Raw genomic sequence first — 24,803 nt, 5'->3', positions numbered from 1 at the left:
GAACGCTCACTTCCTTATGTTCTGGAGGAAGTCACCTCTACAGACAAAAAAAAAATCACATTTGAGATTGCTTTGTACAGTATTTGAATGTTTTATATATCTATGTGTATGGATGAGACCAATATTTAGAACAAAATGTTTAATTGCATGTGCATAAAAAAGCCATTGAATTAACACATTTTAATCACTAATGTAATATCTTTGATAGGATGTCTGGGTCATTGAATTAACACATTTGAATCACTAATGGTATGAATCTCTTTGATAGCTATGACAAAGTCAGTACAGTATTAAGATAGGCTAAAACTGCTTCTCCAATAGAAATCCCCGATCACACTTGGCACGTCATGGCGACGTTGAATAGCAAAGACGTCCATTCAAAGGCACTCCTTCGATATAAAGTTGTTTTTGAGGAAAATTAAAACGTGTCAGTTTGTCACTTTCACAAGTTGAGTAATAACATGTTCAACCACTTAAGACATTGGTTCGATTCTAGATTGTACCTTTAGATTTCGAGAAAATGAACAACTAAGGAATACTTTTTCACTTTTCTAATTGGTCTGTTTCGCAAGCGTTCCCGGAAGTCTCGCGATGCGCCTCTGGGTTTAGAAACTGTGGCCATGACGTCTGGATCCGAAAATTGTCTACATAGCTAGTTGTTGTAATATATTTTTCAGACAGCAGAGGGGGACAGAATGCAAATCAACACTGTGACTACATAAACAGACCATATCAATCGAGCCCAGAGCTCATCATCATACGTACACATTCTGCTAGAATAGTAATAGAAAAACATTATTTGCACTTACTGCAGGCATTGCAATGCTCACTTTAGGAATGATTACCGAGAGCAAGTCCATAGGGTGACTACAGGGTGTGAGACGACTGACTTCTTCTTAATGATTGAACATTTATTTGCTTTTGATATTTTTTCTTTATTTAACTTGGCAAGTCAGTTAAGAACAAATTCTTATTTACAATGACGACCTACACCGGCCAAACCCGGACGACGCTAGGCCAATTGTGCGCCACTCTATGGGACTCCTAATCACGGCCGGTTGTGATACAGCCTGGAATCAAACCAGGGGGTCTGTAGTGGCGCCTCAAGCACTGAGATGCAATGTCTTAGACCGCTGCGCCACTCGTGAGTCCGAGTTGTTGGCAAGTTTGGGGAGTGATTGATTACGTAATCAGTTACATTTAAACCTATTACAAAAAACTGTAACTAATCAATTAGGTCACCAGCAAACATATTGTAATCAGAACAGATACTTTTGAAAAACTAGATGATTACTTGTTGGATTAATTTTAAATTCAGAAAGGATGTTTGCGGGAAAAAAATACATTTACAACACCTTTCTGTTTTCTCAATGACATTTAATTCAGCATTGAAAATAGGCACACATTTAAGTTTGTTCAACTTCAGTGAGTCTGACCACAAGTCAGGGACCAAAATGATGGCACACCAAATGCGTTTGATGGATCCTCTTAAGGGGAAAGTAATCCAAAAGTAACTGAATGTAATCAGATTACGGTACTACGTTTTTGGGTAATCCAAAAGTTACGTTACTGATCATCATTTTGGACAGGTAACTAGTAACTGTAACGGATTAGTAACCAACCCTGTATGTAGGCTATATCATTAATTGAATTGAGTGCTATTTATTGGCCCCTAGGCTTGTTAGTGTGGTGCTACAGTGACCATAATATGGCCGAATTCCCTGCAAAGACTGGGAGCTAAAGCAGCTGAACAGACATATGCAAGGCTTACAGGGCAGCGAGAGCGGAACCCTATAACCCTCCTCACACCTGTTGCCTTCACCAGCTGAGGCCACTAGTCGAGCCAAGCCAGGCCTGGGGTTTGGTTTGGTTTGTCCCCAAGGATGGGGCTGGAGGCAGGGACAGGAGCTGTCGCTGCCAGAGATGGGGGCTGGGGCTGACAGTTGCCTGTTGTCGGATTAGGTTACGGTTGAACCCCAGTTGGCCACCTCAGACAGTGAGGACTGTCGTTGTCAGGCTGGTGCCTCCAGGCTGTTTGTGGATGTGCTGTGTATTTGCTTGTCGCTCTTAGGAAGAAAAAAAAATATCTGCAAGATTCCACATCGTCTTCAGATCATTTCAAATGGCTGCTTTGGGTGGGCTTCTGCATTCAGACTGCGTGTGTGACATGAATGTTCTGAATTTCTGAAGAAACTGAAGAATAAACTTTTAGGGATAGGATTGTGCTTTGTCTAAGTTTTGGCTCCGGGGTGAATGTATTTACTTAGTCTTGGGTTATTGTACACCACTGAATCTTCTATTTTTATAGATCTATTTTTGTCTATGACATGTCAGTCATTAACCCAAACAGCAGAGACACAGTTAGTAAGGATGAGCTGTAAGTCTAATCAGACAGATTGGTTGTCCATTCAGCCTTAAGTTCAATCTCCTTACCTCCAGACAGTGGCTCGCCATACTATAATTCAGTGGCTTTCAGCTCCAATACACCATACTATGATTCAGGGGCTTTCAGCTCCAATCCAAGAGGGACTCGATGCTGGATCCTATTGTCCTCTCATCAGCATTTCATGTGGAATGAAGTGCCAGGTGACATAGCAATCTAGCACATCATGAATTAGTTAGTTATGTTGATCTAGGTCTATAAAGTGTTGAGTAGAGTGAACCAGCATACATTGTGGCCCGTGAGTGAGAACAGGACTTGAAGGCCGCCTATAGAACGGTCATTGCTGTTTAGAAATGAATGAGCCATTAGCTGTTGTTGATGATCAATTCTCCCCTACAGGACAACCCCCTTTGCCGGCAGTGCCTGACACATGGATGATCGGACAAAAACTCAACCAAATCAGACTTAGCCAGGCTATACTCAGAGCTTTTATTTCACATGCCAGACCAGATGAGGCAAGAAGCTGGTTGTGTCACTATCCAAATATATTTCCAAATAGGCTGTGACAACTATGAAGCCATTTGGCCAACCATGTGTGACCAGCTGGCAGTAGACTAATCTTTACCACCTCCAGTCAGGTCATTGTGGGATCAGGAGATGGCGAACTTTTAAAAGTCTGTTAACCCATTCAACACTAAGTCCATAGAACACTTATTTTGTCCAATATCAATCAGTGCAACAATTATGTCAGCTGGAATGCATGATCAAAATAGAGATTTGTTAAAGGGAATTGTTATTTCATGTTGCCTCACTTTAGTTTGGTGTGGGGAATCTGCAGAATCTTGGACAGTTTTTTGTGAATGGCTTTTTATGCTTTATGCAGTTCCTTACAGCTGGACAGAGCAAGATGCCTGAGACAAACAGGAACAGTTGCTATGACAATCACATTGTCCATGTGCCCATATTGTGTTATTGTAAGGCAGCATGTCAGATGTTTGTAGATTTATATCTCACTGCCTTTTGTTGGTGTATCTGCGGTGGTTTATGAGGAGATAATTTGAGTTGTTGTCAATGACATCATGCAGAAAGAGTGGGCTTCAAGCTATATTTTGTTTTGCTCCCTGTGACCATTTCCAAAACAAGCCCAATTGCAAGCCAACATGTTTCTTTAGGAGAAAATACAATTTTAGAGTATTTCCAACCCCTGAAAGCATTCTTTCCCTGCAGTGTCTCGTGTGCTGCGGAGATGGTCACTGTGGTAATGGCAGCCATTGATATTTGTCAGCGTAACTCATTTTAACAGTTTCCATTACGTACACTGAATTCCAAATAAGGAACCATCGACAACAACACATCACATGTTCTATAGAAGGACCTTTTGAGAAAGAAGAAGGCCGTTTCCTTGGTAACTTGCATATCAATGATCCCTCCTCCAATGAATACCTTGGAAGAAGATACAGTTGGTGAACATTAACAATTTGTGGATTATTGTACAGTACGACCAGAAGAAGATAACCGCACATTACACAACAACTTCAACTTCAGTTATTGCTTTACCGGTGAAGTTTTATAAAAAATAAGTGTGAACATTTTGTTGGAATTTAGAAATACAAAAAAGTATGAATATCTCTATAACATGTCACAGTTGTAAACCTTGAACTAAATCAGCCATACATTCACAACTGTTCTGAACAAACATGAGAATGGAATTTGAGAACAAGTGACTAATAGTCCCATTGGAATAGAAATAGATTAGAAATATTATGAAACACCTTCAGACAAGCTTTGGAAATATTTTTCTTCAGTATGTATAATATTTGAATACGTATCAGTATGGACAATTTTGAATTTAATGACATTTCTGTATTACTTGTCTTGAAGCATATTACTTTAAACAATCTTTAAACAATCTAAGAATCTAATGTTATTTTAGAAGAAAATATTTTTGCCTTAACCGCTGCATCTCCACACCCTACCCTTGAGTGCCCATTATAAAAATGTTGACAGCTGCCACATTGTGAACGCGCTTTTCATTGGGCGCGCGCAGCTCGACTATTGATTCGTCTAGTCTAGCTCCAGGCCATCAACTCACATACATTTCTCACACAGCCTAAGCTAGACAGAGCAGAGGGACATGTTGGAGACAGACGTAACGGGAGGATCGTTCGGGATATAGGGCTAACAGACGCCCTTTCAGAGATGGGCTTTCTCGCCCAAAGAGGCAGGAGAATAACTTGAACTGCATTGTTACATCCTGGGCTAAATTGGTGTCATTGAACGTTTATATGCTCAAGTTTTTTGAAGTTTAAAATGTGGGAGATGGTGGTGTTGTCGAGAGCGAGGTCTCCCCTCCTGTTGTCCAGGACAAGATGGCAGCAGTGCAGGCAAACTGTGCATGGTATGGGTATATAGCTAAGTCCACAACATGTTCAGAGAAGCCCTGGATTCTACTTATTGTTACTCTATAAGAAGGTAAGCAGTCAGTTCTATTACCTTTGATGTTATTTGCACAGATAACAATGTCGTAAAACGAGTTGGCACATTTTTATGATTACAATTATTAGTTAGCTACTGTGACTAGCTATATACAAATTATGGCAAGACAGCTAGGAAGCTAGGTTTCTGGCGTACGTTGTCTGCAGTTCCTGAATTTTAGTTGTTTGTTATAGTTAGTGCTTTTTTAGTAACGTTAACTACAGTAGTTAGTTAGCTACAGTAGCAAGCTAGAAGTTTGTCGACAGGAAGACGAGCCACCAACGGTACTAGTTAACTGTTGGCTAACTAGTAAGTGTTGACATGTTCATCAATGTAAAGTTAGCCTATAGCTACAATACTTATCAGAATATTGACAAGTTAACCATTTGCTAATGCCTGTAATGTTTACATGTATTTGAATACCGTAGTAGCTAGTTAGTTAACTCACATCAACTGTTATTTACACAAGTCTGTCTGTGTGTGAGATTAGGCTAACAACATGATTTGAATGCATCTTCAAGTTGTTTTTATTCTTCAGACAGTTGGTTTCAGACAGTCAGCTACCTAGTTTCACCCACAGCAACCACCTTAGACGTCACCAGCCTTTGCTGTTTCTAAGGAATTATCTAATGCAGAAGTAGTCAACAGGGTATCGTCATGTCTGCCATTTGAGAACAGAGCAGGGACCAATTTATATTCACTGTCACTGGGAAAATCCGAGGTTGAAATAGATGTAAATGTGTGGGATTAGCCTACATGGTAAATTGCAGTTATTTCCTCACTCAGTTTGGCCCCCTCCCCCAGCCTTGTCCTGTACCTGGCTCAATGCCACCTTCAAAACAACCAACCCACTCACCCAAAAACATCCCGGTAGACGTTTCTTGATCCTGTGTTGACACACATTCTGAAAAATTGCACTTTCATGACCATTCTTGTTTTATGGCCTAGCATTCTTCTGCATACTTTACATTGAGCCTGCCAGTCTGAAGCCTTTATCTGTTCAAACTCACCACCACTCCACTTGTAAAAACACAAACATCTTGGTTGAAGGGGCTCTGCTCTGTGACTTACTTGCCAGCACTTTTTTTGTACTAAGAGATTCACTAATGAAGGCACTAAACGTACCACAGTCCCAGGCTTGTTGGTGGTGTAAGAGGCATTGGACGGAGGCTGAATGAGCGTTTTTTAAAGGCCAGACAATCTGCTCTTGGCAGGGTTTGAGCCAGCCAACCTTTTCTGGGGAGAGTGATAGCTTGAGAGTTTGGACAGGGTGTCCAAACAGTCTTCTTGTCTCTGAGTGAAGCGTTCTCACAATGTGCTATTTCATGCAACAGCAAGAGCTAATGAATACCCAGATTAATCATTTAAGGTGATTAGTGTGTGTAGCAACATTAACCGTTGCTATAAGCCCTGCTGACACATACATACTCAACCACCTACTGCGCACCCCCAATAAGTCAAAATCACATTTGTTTCTTTATTTGAGTAATCTGAAAGCAGTGCGTGAGTGGATGCACAACTTTCGGGGGAGTGAGAGAGGGATGATGTCTTGACCACCGTATCGTGGTCTCCTGATTGAAGCAGTATACTTGATTAAGTTGTGGTACTCATGTGATCTTGCTTTGAGTGTGCTCGTTCAACCCTGCCCCTCTATCCCCCATCGGGCATTAATGCAAGGAGGCTGTTTTTTTTTTTCTTACCCTGAGCTCATTCTGGGATGAAGTCAAACACAGTGGCTTAAGGAAGTAGACACATGGTGTGGACACAGGGCAGCCTCTGTCTTCAAATCAACGTTTATTGGTCGCGTACACAGATTTGCAGATGTTAATGCAGGTGCTTCGAAATGCTTGTTTCTAGCACCAACAATGCAGTAATACCTAGCAATAATAAATAAAACTAAATACACACACAATCCAGAAATATCAGAATGAGCAATGTCAGAGACCGGAATATAAATATATTGGCCTATACATATAATGTATGTGTAGATAGATAGATATAGTGCATTCGGAAAGTATTCAGACCCCTCGGCTTTTTCCACATTTTGTTACGTTACAGCCTTATTCTAAAATTGATTAAATTGTGTCCCCCCCCTCACATCTACACACAATACCCCATAATGACAAAGCAAAAACAGATTTGTATGAATTTTTGCAAATGTATAAAAATAAAAAAACTCATTTTACATTTACATACACTACCAGTCAAAAGTTTGCGCACACCTACTCATTCAAGGGTTTTTCTTTATTTTTACTATTTTTTTACATTGTAGAATAATAGTGAAGACATCAACTTTGAAATAACACATATGGAATCATGTAGTAACAAAAAAGTGTTAAACAAATCAAAATATATTTTATATTTGAGATTCTTCAAATAGCCACCCTTTGCCTTGATGACGATATTATAACCGCGATCGATAATAGACAGTACTGTGCAGCCGTCTTCATCGACCTGGCCAAGGCTTTCGACTCTGTCAACCACCTCATTCTTATTGGCAGACTAAATAGCCTTGGTTTCTCAAATGACTGCCTCGCCTGGTTCACCAACTATTTCTCAGATACAGTTCAATGTGTCAAATCGGAGGGTCTGTTTTCTGGACCTATGGCAGTCTCTATGGGGGTGCCACAGGGTTCAATTCTTGGGCCAACTCTTTTCTCAGTGTATATCAATGATGTCGCTCTTGCTGCTGGTGACTCTCAAATCCACCTCTACGCAGACGACACCATTTTGTATACATCTGGCCCTTCATTGGACACTGTGTTAAATAACCTCCAAACGAGCATCAATGCCATACAACACTCCTTCAGTAGTCTCCAACTGCTCTTAAACACTAGTAAAACTAAATGCATGCTCTTCAATCGAACGCTGCTGGCACCCGCCCACCCGACTAGAATCACTACTCTCGACGGGTCTGACCTAGAGGATGTGGACAACTACAAATACCTAGGTGTCTGGTTAGACTGTAAACTCTCCTTCCAGACTCACATTAAGCATCTCCAATCCAAAGTTAAATCTAGAATCGGCTTCCTATTTCGCAACAAAGCCTCCTTCACTCATGCTGCCAAACATGCCCTCGTAAAACTGACTATCCTACCGATCCTTGACTTCGGCGACATCATTTACAAAGTAGCCTCCAACACTCTACTCAGCAAATTGGATGTAGTCTATCACAGTGCCATCCGTTTTGTCACCAAAGCCCCATATACTACCCACCACTGTGACCTGTACGCTCTTGTTGGCTGGTCCTCACTACATATTCATCGCCAAACCCACTGGCTCCAGGCCATCTATAAATCACTGCTAGGCAAATTCCTGCCTTATCTTAGCTCATTGGTCACCATAGCAACACCCACCCGTAGTATGCGCTCCAGCAGGTATATCTCACTGGTCATCCCCAAAGCCAACACCTCCTTTGGCCGCCATTCCTTCCAGTTCTCTGCTGCCAATGACTGGAACGAATTGCAAAAATCTCTGAAGCTGGATACTCTTATCTCCCTCACTAACTTTAAGCATCAGTTGTCAGAGCACATTTACATTTACATTTTAGTCATTTAGCAGACGCTCTTATCCAGAGCGACTTACCTGAGCAATTAGGGTTAAGTGCCTTGCTCAAGGGCACATCGACAGATTTTTCACTTAGTCGGCTCTGGGATTAGAACCAGCGACCATTCGGTTACTGGCACAACACTCTTAACCACTAAGCTACCTGCCGCCCTGGACCGATCACTGCACCTGTACACAGCCCATCTGAAATTAGCCCACCCAACTACCTCATCCCCATATTGTTATTTATTTTGCTCATTTGCACCCCAGTATCTCTATTTGCACATCATCTCTTGCACATCTATCATTCCAGTGTTAATACTAATTGTAATTATTTTGCACTATGGCCTATTTATTGCCTTACCTCCATAACTTGCTACATTTGAACACACTGTATATGTATTTTCTGTTGTATTTTTGACTTTATGTAACTCTGTGTTGTTGTTTTTTTCGCACTGCTTTGCTTTATCTTGGCCAGGTCGCAGTTGTAAATGAGAACTTGTTCTCAACTGGCTTAGCTGGTTAAATAAAGGTTAAATCTTTATTTTTATTTTTTTTATGACAGCTTTGCACACTCTTGGCATTCTCTCAACCAGCTTCATGCGGTAGTCACCTGGAATGCATTTCAATTAACAGGTGTGCCTTCTTAAAAGTTAATTTGTGGAATTTCTTTCCTTCTTGATGTGTTTGAGCCAATCAGTTGTGCTGTGACAAGCTATACAGAAGATAGCCCTATTTGGTAAAAGACCAAGTCCATATTATGGCAAGAACAGCTCAAATAAGCAAAGAGAAAAGATAGTCCATCATTACTTTAAGACATGGAGATCAGTCAATACAGAACATTTCAAGAACTTTGAGCGTTTCTTCAAGTGCAGTCGCAAAAACCATCAAGCGCTATGATGAAACTGGCTCTCATCAGGACCGCCACAGGAATGGAAGACCCAGAGTTACCGCTGCTGCAGAGGATAAGTTCATTAGAGTTACCAGCCTCAGAAATTGCAGCCCAAATAAATGCTTCATAGAGTTCAAGTCACAGACACATCTCAACATCAACTGTTCAGAGGGGACTGTGTGAATCAGGCCTTCATGGTCGAATTGCTGCAAAGAAACCACTACTAAAGGTCACCAATAAGAAGAGACTTGCTTGGGCCAAGAAACACGAGCAATGGACATTAGACCGGTGGAAATGTGTCCTTTGGTCTGGAGTCCAAATTTGAGATTTTTGGTTCCAACCGCCGTGTCTTTGTGAGACGTGGTGTGGGTGAACGGATGATCTCTGCATGTGTAGTTTCCACCGTAAAGCATGGAGGAGGAGGTGTTATGGTGTGGGGGTGCTTTGCTGGTGACATTGTCTGTGATTTTATTTCAAATTCAAGGCACACTTAACCAGCATGGTTACCACAGCATTCTGTAGCGATACGCCATTCCATCTGGTTTGGGTTTAGTGGGACTATCATTTGTTTTTCAACAGGACAATGACCCAACACACCTCCAGGCTGTGTAAGGGCTATTTGACCAAGAAGTAGAGTGATGGAATGCTGCATCAGATGACCTGGCCTCCACAATCCCCCGACCTCAACCCAATTGAGATGGTTGGGATGAGTCGGACGGCAGAGTGAAGGAAAAGCAGCCAACAAGTGCTCAGCATATGTGGGAACTGTTGGAAAAGCATTCCAGGTGAAGCTGGTTGAGAGAATGCCAAGAGTGTGCAAAGCTGTCAGCAAAGCAAAGGGTGGCTATTTGAAGAATCTCAAATATAAAATATATTTCGATTTGTTTAACACTTTTTTGGTTACTGCATGATTCCATATGTGTTATTTCATAGTTTTGATGTCTTCACTATTATTCTACAATGTAGAAAATAGTAAAAATAAAGTTAAACCCTTGAATGAGTAGGTGTGTCCAAACTTTTGACTGGTACTGTGTGTTATATATATATATATGTATAGAGTGAGGGAAAAAAGTATTTGATCCCCTGCTGATTTTGTATGTTTTCCCACTGACAAAGACATGATCAGTCTATAATTTTAATGGTAGGTTTATTTGAACAGTGAGAGACAGAATAAAAAAATAAAATAAAATAAAAACACATGTCAAAAATGTTATGAATTAATTTGCATTTTAATGAGGGAAATAAGTATTTGACCCCTGTGCAAAACATGACTTAGTACTTGGTGGCAAAACCCTTGCTGGCAATCAGAGGTCAGACGTTTCTTGTAGTTGGCCACCAGGTTTGCACACATCTCAGGAGGGATTTTGTTCCACTCCTCTTTGCAGATTTTCTCCAAGTCATTAAGGTTTCGAGGCTGATGTTTGGCAACTCGAACCTTCAGCACCTTCCACAAATGTTCTATAGGATTAAGGTCTGGAGATTGGCTAGGCCACTCCAGGACCTTAATGTGCTTCTTCTTGAGCCACTCCTTTGTTGCCTTGGCCGTGTGTTTTGGGTCATTGTCATGCTGGAATACCCATCCACGACCCATTTTCAATGCCCTGGCTGAGGGAAGGAGGTTCTCACCCAAGATTTGACGGTACATGGCCCTGTCTATCATCCCTTTGATGTGGTGAAGTTGTCCTGTCCCCTTAGCAGAAAAACACCCCCAAAGCATAATGTTTCCACCTCCATGTTTGCCGGTGGGGATGGTGTTCTTGGGGTCATAGGCAGCATTCCTCCTCCTCCAAACACGGCGAGTTGAGTTGATGCCAAAGAGCTCGATTTTGGTCTCATCTGACCACAACACTTTCACCCAGTTCTCCTCTGAATCATTCAGATGTTCATTGGCAAACTTCAGACGGCCCTGTATATGTGCTTTCTTGAGCAGGGGGACCTTGCGGGCGCTGCAGGATTTCAGTCCTTCACGGCGTAGTGTGTTACCAATTGTTTTCTTGGTGACTATGGTCCCAGCTGCCTTGAGATCATTGACAAGATCCTCCCGTGTAGTTCTGGGCTGATTCCTCACCGTTCTCATGATCATTGCAACTCCATGAGGTGAGATCTTGCATGGAGCCCCAGGCCGAGGGAGATTGACAGGTCTTTTGTGTTTCTTCCATTTGCGAATAATCGCACCAACTGTTGTCACCTTCTCACCAAGCTGCTTGGCGATGGTCTTGTAGCCCATTCAAGCCTTGTGTAGGTCTACAATCTTGTCCCTGACATCCTTGGAGAGCTCTTTGGTCTTGGCCATGGTGGAGTGTTTGGAATCTGATTGATTGATTGCTTCTGTGGACAGGTGTCTTTTATACAGGTAACAAACTAAGATTAGGAGCACTCCCTTTAAGAGTGTGTAATCTCAGCTCGTTACCTGTATAAAAGACACCTGGGAGCCAGAAATCTTTCTGATTGAGAGGGGGTCAAATACTTATTTCTCTCATTAAAATGCAAATCAATTTATAACATTTTTGACATGCGTTTTTCTGGATTTTTTTGTTGTTATTCTGTCTCTCACTGTTAAAATAAACCTACCATTAAAATTATAGACTGATCATTTCTTTGTCAGTGGGCAAACGTACAAAATCAGCAGGGGATCAAATACTTTTTTCCCTCACTCTATATATACACATACAGTGGGGAGAACAAGTATTTGATACACTGCCGATTTTGCAGGTTTTCCTACTTACAAATCATGTAGAGGTCTGTAATTTTTATCATAGGTACATTTCAAAATAAATTACAGACCTATACATGCTTTGTAAGTAGGAAAACCTGCAAAATCGGCAGTGTATCAAATACTTGTTCTCCCCACTGTGTGTGTGTGTGTGTGATATATATATATATATATATATATATACAGTGGGGAGAACAAGTATTTGATACACTGCCGATTTTTCTGGTTTTCCTACTTACAAAGCATGTAGAGGTCTGTAATTTTTATCATAGGTACACTTCAACTGTGAGAGACGGAATCTAAAACAAAAATCCAGAAAATCACATTGTATGATTTTTAAGTAATTAATTTGCATTTTATTGCATGACATAAGTATTTGATCACCTATCAACCAGTAAGAATTCCGGCTCTCACAGACCTGTTAATTTTTCTTTAAGAAGCCCTCCTGTTCTCCACTCATTACCTGTATTAACTGCACCTGTTTGAACTCGTTACCTCTATAAAAGACACCTGTCCACACACTCAATCAAACAGACTCCAACCTCTCCACAATGGCCAAGACCAGAGAGCTGTGTAAGGACATCAGGGATAAAATTGTAGACCTGCACAAGGCTGGGATGGGCTACAGGACAATAGGCAAGCAGCTTGGTGAGAAGGCAACAACTGTTGGCGCAATTATTAGAAAATGGAAGAAGTTCAAGATGACGGTCAATCACCCTCGGTCTGGGGCTCCATGCAAGATCTCACCTCGTGGGGCATCAATGATCATGAGGAACGTGAGGGATCAGCCCAGAACTACACGGCAGGACCTGGTCAATGACCTGAAGAGAGCTGGGACCACAGTCTCAAAGAAAACCATTAGTAACACACTACACCGTCATGGATTAAAATCCTGCAGCGCACGCAAGGTCCCCCTGCTCAAGCCAGCGCATGTCCAGGCCCGTCTGAAGTTTGCCAATGACCATCTGGATGATCCAGAGGAGGAATGGGAGAAGGTCATGTGGTCTGATGAGACAAAAATAGAGCTTTTTGGTCTAAACTCCACTCGCCGTGTTTGGAGGAAGAAGGAGGATGAGTACAACCCCAAGAACACCATCCCAACCGTGAAGCATGGAGGTGGAAACATCATTCTTTGGGGATGCTTTTCTGCAAAGGGGACAGGACGACTGCACCGTATTGAGGGGAGGATGGATGGGGCCATGTATCGCGAGATCTTGGCCAACAACCTCCTTCCCTCAGTAAGAGCATTGAAGATGGGTCGTGGCTGGGTCTTCCAGCATGACAACGACCCGAAACACACAGCCAGGGCAACTAAGGAGTGGCTCCGTAAGAAGCATCTAAAGGTCCTAGAGTGGCCTAGCCAGTCTCCAGACCTGAACACAATAGAACGTCTTTGGAGGGAGCTGAAAGTCCGTATTGCCCAGCAACAGCCCTGAAACCTGAAGGATCTGGAGAAGGTCTGTATGGAGGAGTGGGACAAAATCCCTGCTGCAGTGTGTGCAAACCTGGTCAAGACCTACAGGAAACGTATGATCTCTGTAATTGCAAACAAAGGTTTCTGTACCAAATATTAAGTTCTGCTTTTCTGATGTATCAAATACTTATGTCATGCAATAAAATGCAAATTAATTACTTAAAAATCATACAATGTGATTTTCTGGATTTTTGTTGTAGATTCCGCCTCTCACAGTTGAAGTGTACCTATGATAAAAATTACAGACCTCTACATGCTTTGTAAGTAGGAAAACCTGCAAAATCGGCAGTGTATCAAATACTTGTTCTCCCCACTGTATATATAATTAGTATATATGAATAAAAGGTGTGTACAGCATAGGATGAGCCATTATTAGAATACAGTATATACAAGTAGGTAAAACAGTATGTAAACATTTATTAAAATGACCAGTATTCAATGACTCTATGTAAATAGGGCAGCAGTCTCTAAGGTGCAAGGTGGAGTACCGGGTGGTAGCTGGCTAGAACAGTGACTAAGGTTCAGGGTAGGGTAGAGGGCGGAGGCCGGCTAGTGGTGACTGTTTAACAGTCTAATGGCCTGGAGATAGAAGGGTGATTCTCATGAAACCAGTTTTAAACATGTATGTAGCAAATTGAGTTACAAAACCATGATGCATCAGCAAAATTCAACTATCATTCTCAGGATTAAGATATATAGTTTTTGGCAAAGTGTCTTTTTTAAAATACATTTTTAAATGTTGCCTTAATTTTGTGCATTTCCACCCCAAATAATCATTACCTAAATGCGTGCTGATTAAATTCTTGGGTAATTTTATACAATTTTATTTTAGAAAAATCTAACTTATTATAATAAAACACAATGTTTGTCCGTAAATCATAAAAAATTGTATACTAGTTAAAGTTTACATTAAACTATATAATAATTATTAGATACAAACACAGTGGACATATCTCAATTCCAATCAGTTTTTTAAATAAATGTTTATTCACCCATGATGCATCACTAGAGGAGTAGTAGAAGTTAATTTATTTGCTGATATGCCTTCAGAATGAGGTTTTAATACTCAAACACCCCCTTTACCTCACTTGGCCTTCTCATTACCCAAATGGCTAAAAAGCTCAATTTGGGAAAAAGTCAGTTTTATTTTATTTAATACGAATTTTAAATATTTGTATTTTCAGTGTTTATGTTTAACTGAGGTCTTTTCGTTAAGGGAGAAATGTTAAAACATATTAGAAATTGATTTATTACTTTTTTGGACTTTTGCAGTAATGAGATTTTTGGGAAATTGTGGTAAAATGCATAATATCTGATCCAAAAACATACGATTTATGAAATAGATAAGTACAGATCCTAATCTCAGTAATCAAAGAGGACATATTGTAAAAAATGACTCTTGAGAATTTTTGGGTCAAATGTCCGTTTCGTGAGAATGACCCAGAACTTGTTTCTCAGTCTCTCGGTCCCAGCTTTGATGCACCTGTATTGTCGCCTCCTTCTATATGGTAACGGGGTAAATAGGCCGTGGCTCAGGTGGCTGATGTCATTGATGATCTTTTTGGCCTTCCAGTGACACCGGGTGCTGTAGATGTCCTGAAGGGCAGGCAGTGTGCCCCCAGTGATATGTTGGGCTGACCACACCACCCTCTGCGGATGGTGCAATTGCAGTACCAGGCTGTGATGCTCTCAAGGGTTAATCTGTGTAAGTTTTTGTGGGTCTTTGGGGCCAGCCAAATTTCTTCAGCCTCCTGAGGTTGAAGAGGCGCAGTTTCCCTTTCAGCACGCTGTCTGTGTGAATGGACCATTTCAGGTTGTCAGTGATGTGCACGCAGAGGAATTTGAAACTTTTGACCCTCTCCGTCGACGTGGATGGGGGTGTGCTCTCTCTGCTGTCTCCTGTAGTCCATGATCAGCTGCTTAGTTTTGTTGAGGGAGAGGTTATTTTCCTGGCACCACTCTGCCAAGGCTCTCACATCCTCCCTGTAGGCTGTTTCATCGTTGTTGGTAATCAGGTCTACCACTGTTGTGTCGTCAGCAAACTTGATGATTGAGTTGGAGATATGCGTGACCACGCCGTCATGGGTGAACAGGGCGTAAAGGACGGGGCTGAGCACGCACCCCTGTTGGGCCCCCGTGTTGAGGATCAGCTTGGCGGAGGTGTTGTTGCCTACCTTCACCACTTGGAGTCGGCCCGTCAGGAAGTCCAGGACCCAGTTGCACACGGAGGGGTACAGACCCAGCTTAGTGATGAGCTTGGAGGGTACTATGGTGTTGAAGGCTGAGTTGTAGTCGATGAACAGCATCCTTACATAGGTATTTCTCTTGTCCAGGTGGGATAGGGCAGTGTGCAGTGCAATGGCGATTGCATCGTCCGTGGATCTGAGGCGATATGTGAATTGTAGTGGGTCTAAGGTGTCTGGTAAGGTGAAGGTGATATGGTCCTTAATGCGTACAAAAGCTCCACACCCACCAGTGTCTACATAAGCTGCTGTAGGTTGAGCATTTGACTGTTCTCTCCCCCTCCCGTTGAGGCAGATCGAAATTGGTCCAGTGTGTCACCGCACTGTATTGACCTGCCCTGCACTCAATTTGTTCGCCTTCCCTGTCTCTAAGTGGGGCATGCTGTACGCAGTTTGTTGCGGATCAGCTTTTGTTTATCCATTAGCGTTTATCAGCCAGTAGTAATACATTTTTGGAAGGGGCTTGCTGCTGTGTTTGCGCCACGTGACCACTCACTCACTCAACACACGCCACGTCATTCTGCTGTGTCTGTTGAATATGATCCTCCATGTTGTTAGATAAAGGGCCCTCTATGTTCTGGAGCACGGGACCTCATGATGCTTTATCTCTGCCCTAAAGGCTGGCCGTTTTAGGAGTCCTCCACTCACAAGACAAGCCCATAAAAAGACCATGTGACCATACTCTTGGAAGAGGCATAGGGCACATGCTCGCCCAGACCCTTAGTGGTTCACTCCTAATTAGTGAAGAGAGACAGAGTTTGGAAGTCTAGTAGGTTACTCAGAAATAGATTTTCAATTCAAATGCAATACTTAAATTCTAATTTAAATTCAAAGAGGATAGATAGTGGATAGATAACCCAACTTTGACTGATAGGCCTAAATAACCCAACTTTGACTGATGGGCCTAAATAACCCAACTTTGACTGATGGGCCTAAATAAGCTGAAAGTGGTTGTGTAACCGATTAGTCCTTCTTTAGTTGTTTTGTAGTTGAGGTAGTCACTGCTGGGGTGTCCAGGTGCTCCATTTCAGGTTACACCTAGGATGCTGAGTAGTGTAGAGTTACTGCACCTGTGTCCGTGTGTTGGGCAGCCAGCCAGTAAGCATCTGGAGTAGTGTCAGCGGTGTGACGGATGGCCTCTGAGTCTCTGCTGTCGTGCAGCAGATGGATGGTCTACAGGCAGGATAGTCTGTCTGAGCATGTGGTGCTGACAAAGGTACATTTGGTGCACCAAAATTAAATCCACCATGGCTTGACCCTGGGTTTTTCAAAGGGCTTTGCCTTTATGATCACGTGCTGAACTTGAGTCCTAGCCAAACATGGTTCCGAGGTGCGAAACCCGTTTTGCGTTATGTTAAGCAAAAGCAATGTACAAAGTCTGAGAGACATCATGATAACATTTGCCCTTCAACTGACATGGGGAGGCCAGGGATATCTTCTGGGAATGTATCAGGTTGTCATTCTCTAGTCACTCAAGGTTGAGCTGCTGGACAGTTGTTGATCGACTATCCCCTGAGAGAGAATGTTTTTAGCCTCCACGATGACACAACTGAAATGTTCCTCCAGTCTTTTATGAGAGGAATTCTTTGAGACTCCTGCACTGTTTCTATGCTCTGTCAGGCCCACTATCTTATCTCCTTGATCCTGACAAGATGCTGAAAGCCCCTAAGGCCTTTACTAATGAAACACATATTTATATTGTTGTTTTTATTGTTTACAACCTATAGAAAACATCATAAAGAAACATTTTATTAGATAGATCCAAATGGAGCCAACTTTTGGAGGAATTGTTTTGGTCTCTGGGTTCCCACCCCCCCCCCCAAAAAAATGACAGCCTCTTCCTGTTTTCTCTGTTCTTTTGTTTACTGCTGAAAGGTTTGGCCATTTCTTTGTATCCTCAACCGCACATGCATTATGGAGCCAGGGGTAGGCTGGATCCAGGGGTAGGCTGGATCCAGGGGTGGGCTGGATCCAGGGGTGGGCTGGATCCAGGGGTGGGCTGGAGCCAGGGGTAGGCTGGAGCCAGGGGTAGGCTGGAGCCAGGGGTGGGCTGGAGCCAGGGGTAGGCCGGATCCAGGGGTGGGCTGGAGCCAGGGGTGGGCTGGAGACAGGGGTAGGCTGGAGCCAGGCACCGCTTGACCTGTAGAGTTGGAGAGCCAAATTTAGTTTTACTCTGTGGCAGAACTGTGTACTATACAAATTCTTCCCCAATCACCAGGTCCACTGACATGTTGGTTGTGTTTGCAGTATCACTGATGTGCGGGACAAGCAAGAGAGATGTGTTTTGTATATGCCTAGATCCCCAAATGAATCAAGCCTCCAGGAAGCCGATGTGGAGAACATATCCCCTGGGGTAGGTTTTCCTGAGTCGGGGTGTCTTTGCACCCTGTTAATGCCTCAATCCCAACTAAGCCTACTTACGCACCTTAACATGGCAACGTTTTATTTTCCACAATTTGTTTTATTCGTTTTTCCACCGGTATCGGCTGTTATAGGTCTCGCTCCCTGCTCCTTTTCGCATCTTGGAAAAAGCAGTTTCTTCCTCTCCCCACACTGGGGCATTTGGTCTGAGGACAGGTGTGCTCTCTTTATTTTATTTTTTTTCACTCCTCAATTGAACTCCCGTCCGGGTCAAAGGTCAACCATGTGCAATTACTTTGTGCAACCCAGCAGCTCTGAGTGATGTAACAAGACGACCGGGGGAGTATCGGGCTTCAGGAAGTAATAATAACCAGGGCCCTGCAGCTGACACTGCAGGCTCTGCTAAATGAAAGGGCCTCAAGTCGTCATGTCGCCTTTTGTCCCAGAGGCCCTCGACCACTGTTAGAGGGGAAGGGTGTTTAAGAACGGGAGGATACACTGTCCACTTATAGCTCTGCTAGCTTATCAGTTTGAAGTTTCACACAAAAAGCCCATTTAGAGAGAAATGGCCTGGTTCTCGGTGCCCTGTCACCAAACGGCACCATAGGGCCTGATTGTGTAGAGCAGTCAGAGGAATAGGACAAGCCTTATCTGCCTGCTCAGAATAGGGGCTGGAGGGGCTCACAGACCTACCGCTGTTATCAACACAGCCTGTGTGGTGCTTTCCGTTGAGCAGATTTTCTGGAGGAGGCTGGGCCCTCAACAGTGCTTTGCGACAGCCCCGCAGTTCCTGTGGTCGGACTTTACGCATGTTTTCTTCACTCTAAATGTCTGCCTGTTTCTTGAAGTGGGATTTTGGAAACTTTGTTGTCTGAGTAACCGGAAGCCAGGGGATTTGAGCAGCCTGAGTGCAGCCAGGGAAGTGCTGTGTTTTTCCACCACATGGTCTCATTCAGACCGGGGAGACTGGAGGCTCGGCTGCTCATGTGAAACGGTCAGTACTTTGTCTAAACTGACAGATAACACAGGCTACTTCTTTTAGAGGAAAGACATCATTTAACTCAACTCTGTCAGCTGAGAGTGATTTTACCATTAGGCTAAATTAGGCCTTGTGATTGATAGTTAAGCCTAGCATAAAATGTTTTGGTTTACCTGAGACCTTTGGAATGTTTAGCTTTTATTCCTTGACTTTATTTGTGTCTTTTAATCTCAACAGATCCACTGTTCCGCCACAGTGGTTGAGAGTTGATTTGAGGAGCCCAGTTGTGTTTCCTATGTTCTGTGTTTTTGTGCAAGCAGAGCAGCTATTTGGCCTCTTGTTCCCTCTGTACCTCTCCAGTCCCTGGTCTCGGTCAGACAAACACTGGGATGGCCGCTGGGTTAATATTTGCGCAGCGTGGGCTGCTAATCAGGCCAGTAAACTGGACACCACCCTTCCTGGAGCGCTATCTATCTTGCACAACAGCTACTACCTCAGCCTCCATAGCAGTTCAGTCTCACCCGTGCATCTGTTTGCTTTCTCTTTCATCCTTCGTTCAGGCTTGCAGTAATGGTCTGCCGCTGTCAGCGACCGGGCGCAGGGAGACAAATGTTCTTTAGAGAAATGGAGAGGTTTTGTTTGTTTGTTTGGTTTTCTTCCAGAAAGCACCGCCGACCTGTCTGCTCCTGCCCCGGGGGGCTAAGTGAGGAGAGCAGCACCATTCCCTGTAAGCTAGCGCTCTTCTGCCTGAGATGGATGTGATGGCCTATGCAATACTCAGTGGGCCTGTGCACAGTCACCTAACCCCTGCAGGTTATGACTAGCCTCCCCCTTCTCGGCAGAGCAGAGATCATGTATAGTATGGCGGTAGTTTGTCTATGGCTGGAGTTGAATGAGGAAGGAGGGTAAAGGTTGGTTAACCTTTTAGATAAGCTTATCTGTATCAGAGTTTGACTGTGTGTCAGTTGCTGCGGTCTAATGTCTATCCAACGTCACCGGCTGACCATACAGAACATTAGGAGAGTGGAGCGGCCAGTATTGATGTTTTGCTGATTACTGGGTGATTTGGTAGGACTGTAGGAACAGCATGACATGCTGCACACAATGATGAGTGTTCTCTGTGGTGACACAACACAACTGCCTCTTTCTGTGGCCAAAGCAGAGAGCTCTATGGCTTTCTCTTAGGACCAAACTGGTTTCTGCCAGTCATGACAAGCAACAAATCAAATCAACTTGTATTTGTCACATGCGCCGAATACAATAGGTGTAGACCTTACAGTGAAATGCTTACTAACAAGCCCTTAACCAACAATGCAGTTTTAAGAAAGAATACCAAAAAAATACAATATAAAATAATACGAAATAAAAGTAACAAATAATTAAAGAGCAGCCATAAAAATAACAATAGCGAGTCTATATACAGGGGGTAACGGTACCGAGTCAATGTGCGGGGGCACAGGTTAGTTGAGGTAATTGGGGTAATATGTACATGTAGGTAGAGTTATTAAAGTTACTATGCATAGATAATAAACAGAGAGTAGCAGCAGCGTAAAAGAGGGAGGGGGGGGGGGCACTGAAAATAGTCTGGGTAGCCATTTGATTAGATGTTCAGGAGTCTTATGGCTTGGGGGTAGAAGCTGTTTAGAAGCCGCTTGCCGTGCGGTAGCAGAGAGAACAGTCTCTGACTAGGGTGGCTGGAGTCTTTGACAATTTTTAGGGCCTTTCTCTGACACTGCCTGGTATAGAGGCCCTGGGTGGCAGGAAGCTTGGCCCCAGTGATGTACTGGGCCGTACGCACTACCCTCTGTAGTGCCTTGCGGTCGGAGGCCGAGCAGTTGCCATACCAGGCAGTGATGCAACCAGTCAGGATGCTCTCGGTGGTGCAGCTGTAGAATCTTTTGAGGATCTGAGGACCAATGCCAAATATTTTCAGTCTCCTTAGGGGGAATAGGTTTTGTTGTGATGTGGACACCAAGGAACTTGAAGCTCTCAACCTGCTCCACTACAGTCCCGTCGATGAGAATGGGGGCGTGCTCAGTCCACTTATTTTTCCTGTAGTCCACAATCATCTCCTTTGTCTTGATCACGTTGCGATGCAGTGCCTTAGACCACTGCACCACTACGTTTGTTTGATGACCTGTCTTAATTCTCTGACTGAAAGCCTTTGTGGTGTCAACTGCAGTGCCACCGTCATTCAAAACTAAACACATCCCTTTCTTTGATTACTTGTTTGATTACATAATCATGGATTGTACTGTTAGGAACTGGGTTAGTCTCAACTTGTAGGCCACCAGGACCAAAAGCCATTTCCTGTGCTCACCCTACTGCTCTAGTTTGAGCTTGTTCTGAACACTGTGTTGATGGAAAAGTGTTGCTTGGTCTTATTCTGACCAACCTTACCCTTATCTATGCCTCATTTGCACGTGTCAAACTCATTCCACGATGGGCCTAATATCTGGGGGTTTTCCCTCCTCCTTTGTACTTGATTTGAAGGATTAAGGTCCCCCTCACCTGTCTGTCTAGGTCTTAATTGAAAGGAAACACTAGGCCTTCCATGGAATGAGTTTGACACCCCTGCATTAGTGACTGTAAGATAGCAGCACACTATTATGAGCAATATTTTGAATATTCCCTCAACGATTAGCCTACTAACAAGGCTAACTTCTGAATAAAGCTAAAGCCTAAAAGGTGAGCGTAGAAAAGCTGAAACAACAAGCCTTTCAGAAGCTACCCAGTGTTGCCTGCCTAGTCAGTCTGGCGAGGCAGGAATTGGCAGCCTCCCCTCTCTGCGAGCACGTGATTTCAGCCTGTTGAATAGTGCGCACTTCTGAAGTTCCCTTTGGCTTTGCGCTGCTGCTGCAGAGCACAACCCAGACAGACTGTAAACCGTAGCTCTCCGTCCGTCCTCCTAATAACTCACATGGGAGGGAATCATCAGGGTGTGCCTCACTGAACTTCAGAGAGAGGACAACATCTCCTATCATGGAGGAGAATGAGAGTGAAGACAGGTAGGCAATGACTAGGCAAGTTAGTTCTGATACTTTGCTATTGAGCTGCCTGTGCCTGCTATCGTTGGGGACTTGAGAGCGAGGCGTTTGTTCTCTCATTTGGCACCTGTAATTATAGCTCCCTCCACTAAATCTTAGAAGGTGTAATTTGGGAACCGTTTTTTTTTTTGTCTCATTTAGGAGAGGCGTTTTCTACTCTACAGTGTGCCCCTGTCTCACCACCCACAGTCTTGTTATTTGTGAGACAGGCGATTGTCTTTTGGAAGCTCTAGAAGTCTAGCGACAGGGCTTTGGGACGAGGCATGCTCTGCGTGTAAATCCGTTAAAGTGAATGCACCGTTGATTTAAAGTCAAAGAGCCGTCAGGGAAGAGCCACTTTGATGTCACTGGACGGGCTCCAGATGAAAGGAAGTAGGTGGTGGGCTCTCCGGCAGGGCACACAGACAGCCATTCTGATAAGGTCACTGTGCCAGGGCTCCCTGCCGCCTGCCACAGCTGCCGCCTCTCTCTTTAGGCCACAGAATGATAATAAAAACGTATCTCGTTATCCTAGTCCCTCACCAGCCCAAGCCGAAGACATCATCCAATTTCCAAATGTTTGACATGGTATTCGCTGGGATAGCGTCGCTTCTTGTTTTTCTGTTTTCTCTCGAAATGAGAAAGGGGGGGGAGGGGGGGGGAGGGAGCATTCCTCTCTGAGCTGTGTAATGTGAGAGGGGCTGGCTGGCATGCAAACCTGATGCTAGGGCTGCCCCCCCTTCTCTCTCTGACTCTCTCTCTCTCCCAACCACTCTCTTCGGTTGCCTAGAGACTCGCTGTGGGATGCATGGTAACAGCAGGGAAAGGTCATCCAAACCTTTGAGAAGTTAGTCATCCCCTACAGTGGAGGTAGTAGGGGGGCTCCAGTGGAAGGTGGTAGGGGGGCTCCAGTGGAAGGTGGTAAGGGGGCTCCAGTGGAAGGTGGTAGGGGGGCTCCAGTGGAAGGTGGTAGGGGGGCTCCAGTGGAAGGTGGTAGGGGGGCTCCAGTGGAAGGTGGTAGGGGGGCTCCAGTGGAGGTAGTAGGGGGGCTCCAGTGGAAGGTGGTGGGGGGGCTCCAGTGGAAGGTGGTAGGGGGGCTCCAGTGGAAGGTGGTGGGAGGGGCTCCAGTGGAAGGTGGTAGGGGGGCTCCAGTGGAAGGTGGTAGCGGGGCTCCAGTGGAAGGTGGTGGGAGGGGCTCCAGTGGAAGGTGGTGGGAGGGGCTCCAGTGGAAGGTGGTAGGGGGGCTCCAGTGGAAGGTGGTGGGAGGGGCTCCAGTGGAAGGTGGTAGCGGGGCTCCAGTGGAAGGTGGTAGGGGGGCTCCAGTGGAAGGTGGTAGGGGGGCTCCAGTGGAAGGTGGTGGGAGGGGCTCCAGTGGAAGGTGGTAGGGGGGCTCCAGTGGAAGGTGGTGGGAGGGGCTCCAGTGGAAGGTGGTAGGGGGGCTCCAGTGGAAGGTGGTAGCGGGGCTCCAGTGGAAGGTGGTGGGAGGGGCTCCAGTGGAAGGTGGTGGGAGGGGCTCCAGTGGAAGGTGGTAGGGGGGCTCCAGTGGAAGGTGGTGGGAGGGGCTCCAGTGGAAGGTGGTAGCGGGGCTCCAGTGGAAGGTGGTAGGGGGGCTCCAGTGGAAGGTGGTAGGGGGGCTCCAGTGGAAGGTGGTAGGGGGGCTCCAGTGGAAGGTGGTGGGAGGGGCTCCAGTGGAAGGTGGTAGGGGGGCTCCAGTGGAAGGTGGTGGGAGGGGCTCCAGTGGAAGGTGGTAGCGGGGCTCCAGTGGAAGGTGGTAGGGGGGCTCCAGTGGAAGGTGGTAGGGGGGCTCCAGTGGAAGGTGGTAGGGGGGCTCCAGTGGAAGGTGGTAGCGGGGCTCCAGTGGAAGGTGGTAGGGGGGCTCCAGTGGAAGGTGGTAGGGGGGCTCCAGTGGAAGGTGGTAGGGGGGCTCCAGTGGAAGGTGGTGGGGGGGCTCCAGTGGAAGGTGGTGGGGGGGCTCCAGTGGAAGGTGGTAGGGGGGCTCCAGTGGAAGGTGGTGGGAGGGGCTCCAGTGGAAGGTGGTGGGAGGGGCTCCAGTGGAAGGTGGTGGGAGGGGCTCCAGTGAAAGGTGGAGGGGGGCTTCAGTGGAAGGTGGTAGGGGGGTTCCAGTGGAAGGTGGTGGGAGGGGCTCCAGTGGAAGGTGGTGGGAGGGCTCCAGTGGAAGGTGATGGGAGGGGCTCCAGTGGGTGGAAGGTGGTAGGGGGGCTCCAGTGGGTGGAAGGTGGTAGGGGGGTTCCAGTGGAGGTAGTAGGGGGGCTCCAGTGGAAGGTGGTGGGAGGGGCTCCAGTGGAAGGTGGTAGGGGGGCTCCAGTGGAAGGTGGTGGGAGGGGCTCCAGTGGAAGGTGGTGGGAGGGGTTCCAGTGGAAGGTGGTCGGGGGGCTCCAGTGGATGGTGAGGGTGTTCTAGAACACTCCACTGGAGCGTATCTTCTTCCCTCAGCTAGGCCCTTGATTGGTCAGCTTGGTGTCTCTGACTGTGGTGGGAGTGGGGTTTCTTTCTGCAGAGGTGTTTGGTGGGGGGGTTGTAACGGGCTAAAGGTCAGCAGTGATGTCATCCCAGGAGTGATGCAAGTGTCATTGTGAGAGCAGTGTGGGCGCTTCTGCTTGTTTTTGCTGCTTTGGAACCACACGATTCTCTTCTATTGTAGTCACCTTTGAACTCTGCAAATATAACCAAGCAACAACACAGCAAAATCT

The 24,803-nt window shown here is 45.1% G+C and overlaps 1 protein-coding gene across 2 annotated transcripts in view; it reads left to right on the top strand.

Annotated features, from left to right (window-relative positions):
- Positions 1-4,500: 4,500 nt before the first annotated feature.
- Positions 4,501-24,803, top strand: part of LOC311111795 (homeodomain-interacting protein kinase 3-like) — a 77,085-nt gene continuing 56,782 nt past the window's right edge. Inside the window, exon 1 of one of the 2 annotated variants that reach the window (XM_084154639.1) lies at positions 4,501-4,855. Coding sequence is in view for 1 of the 2 variants with exons in the window: in XM_084154638.1 (XP_084010764.1) it covers positions 22,059-22,074 (16 nt within the window). In the remaining variant the exon portion in view is untranslated. Of the gene's footprint in view, positions 4,856-21,976; positions 22,075-24,803 lie in introns of those variants that run through there. The other variant, XM_084154638.1, reaches the window with a different exon arrangement.

The sequence above is a fragment of the Coregonus lavaretus genome (assembly GCF_964263955.1).
Source record: "Coregonus lavaretus genome assembly, chromosome: 37".
NCBI classification, from domain to species: domain Eukaryota; kingdom Metazoa; phylum Chordata; class Actinopteri; order Salmoniformes; family Salmonidae; genus Coregonus; species Coregonus lavaretus.
This window is presented reverse-complemented; position numbering and strand designations above follow the sequence as displayed.